Source organism: Lottia gigantea (assembly GCF_000327385.1).
Source record: "Lottia gigantea unplaced genomic scaffold LOTGIsca_1, whole genome shotgun sequence".
Lineage (NCBI taxonomy): Eukaryota > Metazoa > Mollusca > Gastropoda > Lottiidae > Lottia > Lottia gigantea.
The window spans coordinates 7,072,282-7,083,740 of record NW_008706746.1 but is presented as its reverse complement, the minus strand read 5'-3'; the positions used below and the strand labels follow the sequence as shown (position 1 = coordinate 7,083,740).

The window sequence follows — 11,459 nt, the reverse complement described above, 5'->3', positions numbered from 1 at the left end:
AATAGCTCTTGTTTCTGTTTACGACTTAGATTCAATATACCACCCTGAAGATAAACAACATTCATTCTGGAATACAGAAAATAATGTCAGTTTTGCTGACTTGTATCAAGCTATGAGGGCAAGCCCAGTATCTTCACCGAATTTGAGCACAGCAATGCTTTAGCCCAAAATTGTCTTTACTCCTGTAGGTCAAGAGAAATAAGTAGCAGGAGAACACAAAATTATAATAAATCAGGCTTTTGCAACCTACGGCCTGCAGGCCAACTGCTTCGTTTTCTCTGTCGGTGTGGCCCGCAGATTATCGCTGCCTATTCTGATCGAAACCCGTTATATCCTCACTGTTGTATGACGTCAAAATGAATCTAACCAATCAAATCGTTAACAAGGTCTGACCGCGCGTGAAACAGTGATTTTACGTCAAATATGTCTATAGTTTACAATGCACATTGAAATACGTTATTGAAAAAATTTAATGTTTCTCATTGTTAATCCCATGATTCATTGATGGTTGGTTACGTGGCATACGGCCTACTCGCATTTCCCAAATGTGGCCTGCCGTTGCAGAACGGTTGCACTGGCCTGTAATAAATGATATTAATATATCCTTTTAATTTCAACTTAATATTCTTCTTACCCTTTTTTTATCAACAATATTTAAGACTACAGTCACAGCAACACAGGCCAAGGAATTAGCTAATAAAAATATCATGACATATTTCCATCGTAGTAATGTTTCATCTACTGTTAAACTGAAAGACAGAACAAGTTATATGATCTAATAGAAATGTTTATTTTAGTGGTTAAGAAGTGGGCAGGGCCTCAAAAAACCATGTTGTTAAAGATGGGTTTCCTTATTTTTTAGCGTCAAATTAAGCAAACTATTCGATTAATTGATGTTTCTAATGAATTATCATGTATTCTTAATCATATCATTATGTTCTTATTGCATATAATTAACCAAGTTTTAACCAATCATAAATGTCAATGTATGTACAGTCTGGATGAACAAAAAAATACTTTTTGACCTTTCTTGATCGGTCACTCATTGGAATTCTGCTGGTAATTCTCTTCTAATTAATTATGGACATTTAAGACACCTCTACTTTCTACTTATATAAATATTTGCATTTTCATTTTCATAATTGAAAATAAGGGAACCCATCTTTAATTATTATATTATAACTTGTATACAGTGAGATCATTATTATTTATATAGACATAATTCTCGTGAGTCATCTAGACGATGATTTTCTGGATTTAAGCAATATGTTAATTTAGGCACAGTTATTTCGGCACATAGTGATTTAGGCACATATCCGTTTAGGCACAATTTTTCTCGGCACAGTGATCGAGACACATATTCATTAAGGAACACTCTTTTAAGGCACACTCATATCCAGCAGAAAAATTAGTACCCACAAAAATGAATGATTTCACAAATATATTATTTGAAACAGTGACTTAAAGAATAAAACTTACTTTTTTCCGAGGACTACTCCGACTACAAGATTAGATATACCAATACCTATCATCTGAACAGAGGTCGTGACCCCCATGGCCGTCCCTAAGGTAGCTTGACTTACAACCAGAGGGATGGATGGCCACAAACTAGCCTGTAATGGAAAAAAAAGAATTTGACATCCTCTACTGTCCTCGTACCTTATTCGTTAGTGAATCGAATTTTTACTAATTATTTGCACGTTAATTGGAATATTATCTTCTAAAAAATACTAATCGTCTTCAAATGAGTTTGCATTGAATCAAGCATATAAGCAAAAGAGTAAGCAATCTCCAATCAAGGAGATCAAGGACCTTCACCTTTGTCAATGAAGCACCTAAGAGGGTGCTCAATTGGTGAATTCTGCATGTCAGGGCTTCATCAAATTAAGCAGATGTTCAATAAAACAAGCCGGAACAGAATTCAAACAGCGTACCATGTGTGCTGGGAAAGTAGTAGCTGTAGACAGGATTCAAAATGGAGAGAAAGAAATTTTTGAATGTTTGTACCCTTCTATTGGAACGAATTGCCAGAATTGAATAAGACAGAACTTGTTCATCACTTATCAATAGAGCAACACATCAACAATAGGAAATGTGCAGAACTGTAATACTTACTGCAGCAAAACTGTATGTAATACCCAGCCATAAAGTGGCAACCAGAGGATAGACGGTTGTAAAAGCCAGAATACCAAATACAGGAATGGTTAAAATAGCACACAACATAGCTAATATTCCTCTTTTACCAATTATATCCTGGATTATAGTATATAGAACATCATTACAGAATTTAAAAAAAATAAACCCAAAATATCATGTTCTGAATTGCTAGGCCCTTGGGTTCATTTTTGCTGTGTCATAAAGGCATATAGGCTAAATTATTAATTTACATATACATAGCTGAAGACTTATATAAAATAAGATAAAAAAAACAATAAAAAGAGCAATTTGGAGCTGAAATTTCAAAAATTTACGCGCTTTGAAAAAATCTCCCAACTTTTCACCCAATCTCCAGATATTTTTTCCTGACCTGTACACATGTATACCTAAGGTAAACTGGAAATCTAAAGAATATTAGTTTAGTATTAGTATGTAAATTCTGGTGTCTGATTCTCCATCAAATAGAAAAATTTATAATAGATTCAATATATGTGCAATTATAATGTTAAGATTTTGACCCAAAAGAGAGCCCCATATAGAAGGGGTGGGCAATACAGTGAAATTTATTTGATTATTTTTCTCTTGAAATTACTGTAAGTAAGGGAGAGAACCTTATTAAATAATAGCTTGGGATGAAGAAGGCTATAAACTTACAATCAGTCCACCGAGGAAAGGGGAGACAATCATAGAAACATCATAAACAGCTCCAGCCAGGTAAGCAGACGTTGTTTTAGATAAGTTGTATTTATCTTTAATAAATTTACTGAAATACAACAGAATAAAATTAAACTTTTTCAAAGCCAATTCCATTATAACTAGGCAGTTTATGACATCACTATTGCCAAAATTGTTAATAATTAAAGAGTCATAAAACACTTAGTTTTAGTTGGATGAAAAACCCAAAGTATTCTAAATGGTTGGAATTGTGCGAATTGATGTTTTCTGTGTCTCTGATACACATAAAAAGATTAAAAACCTCTTTACTATCCATTTAAATCCAAAAGTAACCGTCTTTCAACATAAAATTGGATCTTACCTGGCATCAGCAACAAAAGGAAAGACTCCATTATAGAAAAACATAATAGCCAGTATTAATAACCAGAATTGTAGAGAAAAATAACGAATATCTGTAAATTTCTACAAAAAAAAAAAAAAAAAAATCAAATGGAGTTTTACATCCTACTAATATGCCATTGTTTGGATGGTGACCAGTATTTTTCCAGGACAGTATTCTAGGCCTGTTTTTTTTGTCTGAGCCAATTTGGTTGGTTGAAAATAATGTCCTCGGAACTGGACTATGGTAGAAAACTTGTTAGATTACAACGGAGACAAAAATTACCAGAAAACTAAGAAGAATAGAAATAGTGTAATTTTGATCAATTTCAATTTAACCTTGAAATATGTAAAATACATAAAGTTTCTTTACTTACCAGTTTCTTTGAGTTTGATTTCATGGACTCTTCATCACCCATCTGTTTGGCTCCCCATTTATCAAGGGAGCTAACTATAATAGCAGAGACAAATCCCAGACCACATAAAAATGCTCCTAAAATCAAAATCAAAATTGTCAAAATCTTGTCGTGGAAGAGCCAGCACACGTGAGATTTTACTCAAGATTGAAGTTGACAACAAAAAATGGCAACCAAGACTGTTCGTGTGCCTGCACCCTTAAATTGTCTACTTTTTTAAAACAATTTTCATAAACGGCTTTGTCACACAGTGAATCAACTATGTGGATTTTAGAACAAGGTTCAAATTGTTAAGCATAAAAAACTAAACACATTCACTCACCACCCCAGAGTGTCCATTTTAAACCATACTCCTGAGCAAAGTTAGCTGATACAAAGAAATTGAGAACGCTGCCCAATCTAGAGAAGGCGAGAGTAATACCAAATGCCATGGCTAGCTCTTTATTACGAAACCAATAAGCTGTTATTCTATTCTGTACAACTGAAATCAAACATGGTTAACTTTTAGAACAGAAATGAAACGAGAATCAAAGGTTTTTAAAAAAGGATTCCTAGACTTTGTACCATATAATTGTGAATATAATGGTCACCTCTCTTTACCCATGAGTCTGTCATCTTAAAGGGACAATTTTTTTTGACCAATCATACTTTTATCTCAGAAACAGGAATTTTCTTGCTAAGCAAATCAGTAATACCACCCAAATTTTAGGCGTCAACTCCATGTGTGTCCAGAATTATCCGCCTTTCAATGTTAAAATAACGACTCGTCTAATATACTCTGTGATATAGAAAAGACTTATATAGAAATTGTGGGTAAAATTAGTAGTTTTTGAAGGAATCATGCGATAGTCGTACATTTCTGGTACTTCTGAAGACTATTTACATATATTCAAGACTAAAATCAACTGTAACTGTATAAGGAATGCTGATAGCTTCATATAAAACAAAGTATTGTTAACAATTATCAGGACAACTAGTTTTTTAACTGGCGGTTACCCGGTTAAAAAACTAGTTGTCTTGATATGGATAAACTATCCGAAACACTTGTTGGCAGCATGAGATGAGTTCAAGTTAATAAAAATGGATATTGAAATGATGAACATATAAATTTCCGACTTACTAGTTAAAGATCCATTGCCAGATCCAAAAACAAGACGACCAATTAACATCAATGGTAACATTGCTGATGTCCCTTTAAACATTACACCAGCCGCAAACGTTGATGATCCAATCACACACAGGAACGAAAACAGAAAAACACCAACTGAAAAAATGATGACATGATTAAGTTTTGTCTGTAGAACAAGCTGGGCTTTTTATACCAACTCCAAAGCGACGAATAGACAATGTATGGTGTCCGGTGCATAAGAATCGATACAGTTGAAGATAGAAGAAGTGAACACACGAAGTAGAGGTCCTGACACGGTGTGGACACGATTTGTTTCTTCTATTTTCTACTGTATCAATAATCCCGCACAGTACACTGTGCCTTGTCTAATCCCGCCTTTACTTGTGAGGGATTTTTAAAGTACACTGCAGTTGAGGCTGGTTGTAATTTGACAAGCAACAATAAACACCCCTAATTTTACAAATGAGCTCTTCCTATTATACACATAGTCTCATATTTGATAGACAGTATGCATGTGTGGATGAGTTCAATAGAAAGATGAGGGATGTCAAATAGATGATGAGACCACTGTATTCAGATTTGAATTCATTCAATATTTTTTTCAGTCCTATCCAAAAAACTAGATCCTTTTTTCTTCATGTCAGTGCATCCAATCTAAAGCATAAACAGGGAGTGACAGGGGGTACTGAAAGGTAGTGGCTCAAACCTTGACCTTTACTCAATGGGAATGTGCGTCAATTCTACTATATCTTTTGATGCAGAACAGAGCAGAAAATGATCGTTTCGTCAGATCCAGTCTTACCTCGGTTGCCAAGTTTATCAATCAAAAATCCAGCACCAATAACAACTATTGCATTCCTGGAAAATATTGAAATATTCAGATATAAATAATATTCACAACAGTCAGTAACATCTGAGGAAATGGTGCTTTAAATTCTGCATATCTACACTTCTTTGAAAATCAACGAAGATGATGGATGCCATGCAGTCTGAAATGAGGTAAATTTTACCAGGACAGTGACATCTTTTTTCGATCTTTAACTGCAAGGATTGTTAATGTGTGCAGTTCGTAGTTCATGGTTCTTTTTCTATACATGGAAGTTTTATCCTAAAACATGGACATCATTGTGTTCAAGTTAGACAGACTCCCTAAGATGATATCAATACATGTAATTGGACAAGGGCAGGGCATATTAAGCAGGGCCACTCAAATGACTGGATCAATATCCTCTGTCGGACATCAATTGTAGCTTAGCTATAATTATTCAAAGTCACTTACGTCCAGGCATAAATAGCATAAAGAAGATTGTAGTTGTCTTCAGACATTCCTAGACAATCAGTACAGTTGTTACATGTTACATTACTAGAGTTACCATAGAAACCAGACACATCTGTCTTTGTTCCATTGTTTGTGCAATTATTTACCTAAAAAAAAAAACAACCACAATTTGAACATCTTCAGGCATCAGGATAGTCTTCAATCAAAATTTTACAGACTCAATGTCAAAAAATTTCTTGGATTCGATTGTCGCCTTCTGCTTCTGATGACTCAGGTATCACACAAATTGGAAACAGGCAAATAAAAACAATGTCTCCCCGTTCACCACGTGTCCATCTTCATTTAGTCAAATTAGCATCTACCCTCTACCTTAGAGAGTCCACATATATAGCTAATGATGTTTCTTTATGTTTTTCTGATTTTCTTACCTCTGTGAATGTATCTTGTAAAACGCTGGGCATATCAAAACAGAAATACGACCCAAACGTCAACATACAGTTGAAAAACAATACCAGGAATCGGAACCCACCTGAAAATTAGAGTTTTAACAGATGTTTAATATTATGACCAAAAATAATACTTTATTGAGAAATTAGGTAAACAATGACAAAATATTGCATATAGCACATCAATTGTAGAAATAGAAATATTATAATAGAACCTGAAGTAAAAACATGTTTCAGGTTCTGTTTTAATATATCTATTTGTAGAAAATCAAATGACAAGAGTCATTATAACCACCTGAATTAAACAAGAAACAAACAGATTTTCGTCAAAGACAAGATCTTATCTTGAAAGTAATCATGAGCAATATAAATTTTATATTTTTAGGCATTGGCCTCTCTTATTTTATCAGAAGTTGAAAATCCAGTTGCTGACAGATTAAGAATATCTTGCCTGTAGACAGATACATACTAGCTTAAATTACCTTCCTTGACATCTAATATCACATTTACAGTGCTTTTTAATTTCTCTTTCTTTTCTTTATATTTCTCAACCAATTGAGACACATAATTTTGCATTTTCCTGATTTTATTCATATATTCACAAGTTTATAAAAGCGTGTTCATTAAAGTATTTATCCTTTTGACTTAGTTTTGCAATGCTACACAAAGACTTGTTCTGCACACCATCTCATTCAATTGCGGGCAGAAATTTTGCTCATTGAACACAAGGTTGGTTTCTAGTTACCAACCTATCATTTCAATATTCAATATTATAGATTAATATATAATATTTGTCAAGGTTGACTGAAATACTGCTTCTATCTTTAAAATCATCATTATATCAAGATTAATTATTAATTTATTCATTTATTAACGGGTAATTTAATTATAATCTTGATCTTAATTTGGAATGAATATTTCTATTTTTCCAATGAAAAAGATAAAACACGTGTCAAGGTCAAGACTATCGCTATGTAGAGTCGAGGGAGCATCCATTATTCAGCCATTTTATAGACAGTTTTAAAGGAATGCTATGTTGCCATGAATTATGTTCATTCTAGGAGATTATATGCCTTTAAGGTAGCAATTCTTTGAGAGTCTATTGAAGTCATCTATTTTGTTGAACAATATATCTTATAACTTGAGGTTCTATAGCACAGTCGGTTAGAGACCTGATGTTATATGCTTGGTCAGGTCGAACAAATGGTGTTTGTAAGTTACAATGAGTGAAAGTCTGATGACCTTGAGTAAGTTATCATTACTCATAAATCCAGGCAACCTAGCAGTAAATGGTTATGGATAATCATTGGAAAGAAGCCTAACAAGCCTCTTATTCATTAAGGTCGATGGCTTCGCATAGACCTTTATAGTAAACGCCACTAGCTAATGCAACATTTACTTTTTATTTCACGGGCTAGATGGCTAGATACAGCATTTTACCTTATATTTCAAAAACAAGCTTACTAGAAACAACATTTACTTTTTTTATTTTCTTAGATTACAAGTTCCCCCAATACATATTAAACAGGGTTGATGTAGACTAGTTGTGTAATAATTACACTGTAATCAACTGTAAATGAAGGTATAATTTTAATCATTGAAACATCACAGAGTAAAGTTCACTTGATATGTCAAGTATCATATTAGTCAGTAAGTAGTTGACAGTTAAAGAGGTTAAACGTTAAAGAGGTTTCACTATACAAATTTATTGAACTCCTCTTTAAAGGGACAGCTTAGTCATCTTCGTCACTAATTGTACTTTAGTCTCAGAGACTGGATTTTTTTTTTAGCTAAGCTAATCAGTAATGTTCACAGCTCAGTGTATTTCTAGTACTTCTGAAGACTATTTACATATTTTCAAGATCCAAATCAACCCCCGAAAATGGCCAACCTGTTCCTTTAACTGTTGAAGTTTTCTAAGTTTAAAACCTGAAGTTCATCTTCAATGAAATGTAACAGATTGAGTTGTTTAAACTGACTAAAATTGAAAAACATGACTTTTATGTCTTTATATCAAATTTACATTAATATATAATAAAGAAAGTTTTTAATTTGAAATGACAACATGTTTCAGGTTTTGTTTTAATATTCTATTATAGTAATAATAATAGTAAATTCATGCAGTTTATTGAGTCAAACTATTTCCTTTTTGATCTAAGACACTACAGAATTGGAGCTAACACAACAGAATTCAATTTACCTGGAAAATTGGATTAGCAATTCATCCCACCTAATTTTAGTTTTGACTGTAATTTACATTTTGATTTGCATTTCTTCCATAGCAATTTAGAATGTTCCAGTAGTTAACATTCAATTATATAATTTTATTCACAGATTGCTGCAATAAATTATCATTTTGGGTAATCAAAGGAAATATTTAATTACAAAAGGGGTCATACAAATTGCAAACTGATGTGATGTGATACCGCTTAAGTTAAACCCTGTAACACAATCTGTTGAAATGAAGGTTTCGTTTCCTGTTACTACACTTTCAATCCATGATCTGACAAGGTTCTCTTTGAAATCATGTTCTGTTGAATTTCAGCCAAAGAGCATGAAAAGCTGTCATAATCTATGTTTACCAATCAAAAACACATCAAGAAGTCGTTATAAGCAATAAGTACTGAATAAAATATTCAGATTTGAATTTTTTGAGGCCTTCACTTTAAAAATAAGAAGTATATTTAGAACAAGATCAGAAGACTTGTATCAGTTTTGTAATTAAAACTATTAGATAATTAGATAAGATAACAGGCTTACTTCAGTTACATACGACACATTAGATATGACCTAACTCTGGGTTATATTCTAGAGGGTAGACCACTGTTTTACTATTGTCTGTTTATAGAAACACCAGATATCATCTAACTCTGGGCTATATTCCAGAGAGTGGTCTACTGTTGTACTATTATCTGTTTATAGAAACATCAAACATCAACCCTCAAGGATGCATTCTGACATAAATTTGTATAACAGTCCTTGAACACCATCTTCTGTTCAATTCAAAGAAGCAAATGACGCCAAATACGTAAAATAATACCTATGTTCTCATCACCATCTAACACCAATTTTTGACTGAGTGTGCTATGGAACACCATTCATGCAAAAAGCCAGTTCATGGATTTGCAATTAGTTTGCGACTTTGCCAAGCAGTTTAAAGATTTTAACTTTGACGAATGGAAAACCAAATTACAAATTAATGCTGTCTAGTGGAAATCAGTTATGCCGTCAACTTACACCAGGTGGCGCACGAATGAATGCCATTAAGATTATCTGCGTTTGAATGTTAAAATGACGACTCGTCATTTTAAGATAGTCTGTGATATATAGAAAAGACATATATAGAATAGTGAGTAAAATTCTTTTGGTACAGGAATTTATGCGATTTTCGTACATTTCTCGTACTTCTGAAGACTATTTACATTCTAGACTCAAATCAACCCCTGAAAATGCCAAACTTGTCCCTTTAAAGATGATTTTAGTGTTCCAGTTATTTGATTGGCCAATCACTAAAAATAACGCAACTGTCCCTTTCAATTCTTATAAATAATGGGAAAATTTATAATTATCCACGAATGAGCTACGACATATTAGTGTAGCCTAGTCAGTAGACGAGTAGTAGGAATGAATGATAATGATAACTACGTCTACAACAATCTTTTTTATTCCTTGACAGATGAAAACAAGAGAATAAGAAAATATTGTATTTTTCTCTCAGTTAAACTCTGATCATTTCATTCAAAGATCGGCAATATTATTAAAAAGAAACTTACATGTTTCGACTATTGAGTCTGCCATCTGGATACCTAAGATTTGTACGACCAAATAATGATCACATGACTTCGATACCAAGCCAGCAAAAAGATGTTAAGCGGTATCTTTGATCTACCCAGCTAGCCAACATAGGCTGAAATAGTCATGTGATCGCTTCTTGTAGGGATACAGGCTGAAATAGATCAGTTATCTGAACATCTCTACTTGCCAAACTGCAGTAGGGATACAGGCTGAAATAGATCAGTTATCTGAACATCTCTACCTGTCAAACTTCAGTATGTAGCCTATACAGACTGAAAAAGGTCAGTTTCTAAATTCTTTTTGAAATAGGTCAGTTGTCTGAAGATCTCTCCTTGTCAATCTTCATACAGTAGGGGCACAAACTGAAATAGTCCATTTATCTTATGATCTCTTCTTGCTGAACTTCATAAGCCTGATATCAATATTCCTCAGATGTAAATGAAACTTAGTAAGTTGGTGTGCATCTATATATGAGATCTCTTTCAAGTTAGAATTAAGCAAATATTGGATGAATAGATTTTTAGTTAGTGCCCTCCACAATTCCATGTTGGCATAAAAAAAAGAAACAAATTAATAGTTTTATTATTTTACATTAATCATATTAGCTTCCTACAATAAGATAGGTCTTATTTCAATACAAAGCCAGTTTCTTTAATTTTCTTTAGGCTAAAGGCCAGTTTATACTCCGCTAAGCGAAAGAGCCACATGAAGAAAAAGAAGCTAAGCGAAGCTTTAATTTGCTACGCATCGCCTAGTTTTGCAATGTCAAGACAAATCTGTCAAGGCCAGTTTGTTTCATCTATCTCTGATTGGTTGAAAATACCAAAGCGAAGCGAAAAAGAAGGACCAAATCCTACTCCTTCGCCTAGCTTGAAAATGAACTTGCTCCATAGCTGACTTTTGATGCTTTTGAGCAAAGAAAAAAAAATGCGCTTCGCTGCGTAGCTTAGCTGAGTATTAACCGGCCATTACTTAACCACTCTTCCATACAGTAATTTTGACCAATGGCTAAAAATATATTACAATATGTTGGTCAAGAAAATATATTATGGTGCTTTGAAGCTCCACCTGTCCCTAATGCACACACATAAGGCTTTCTATATATTTTCTGAATGTGTTACCATGGTTTTGAATTTACAGTGGCAGCGCCAGCCTTGTGGAAGTGGGGGTGCAAATAGGGCACA

General features: G+C 33.6%; 1 protein-coding gene across 1 annotated transcript; it reads right to left on the bottom strand.

The window, feature by feature from the left end:
- Positions 1-613: 613 nt before the first annotated feature.
- On the bottom strand, positions 614-10,304 carry LOTGIDRAFT_208557 (hypothetical protein; the record flags this gene model as incomplete). The annotated part of the gene is made up of 12 exons (XM_009045857.1): positions 10,254-10,304; positions 6,463-6,563; positions 6,035-6,180; positions 5,558-5,613; positions 4,747-4,890; positions 3,949-4,107; positions 3,588-3,703; positions 3,194-3,294; positions 2,812-2,920; positions 2,116-2,253; positions 1,480-1,613; positions 614-749 (listed from the first exon to the last, which is right to left on the bottom strand). Exons 1-12 carry the CDS (start codon positions 10,276-10,278, stop codon positions 614-616), a joined length of 1,365 nt encoding a protein of 454 aa, XP_009044105.1. The 5' UTR covers positions 10,279-10,304.
- Between the last annotated feature and the right edge of the window lie 1,155 nt (positions 10,305-11,459).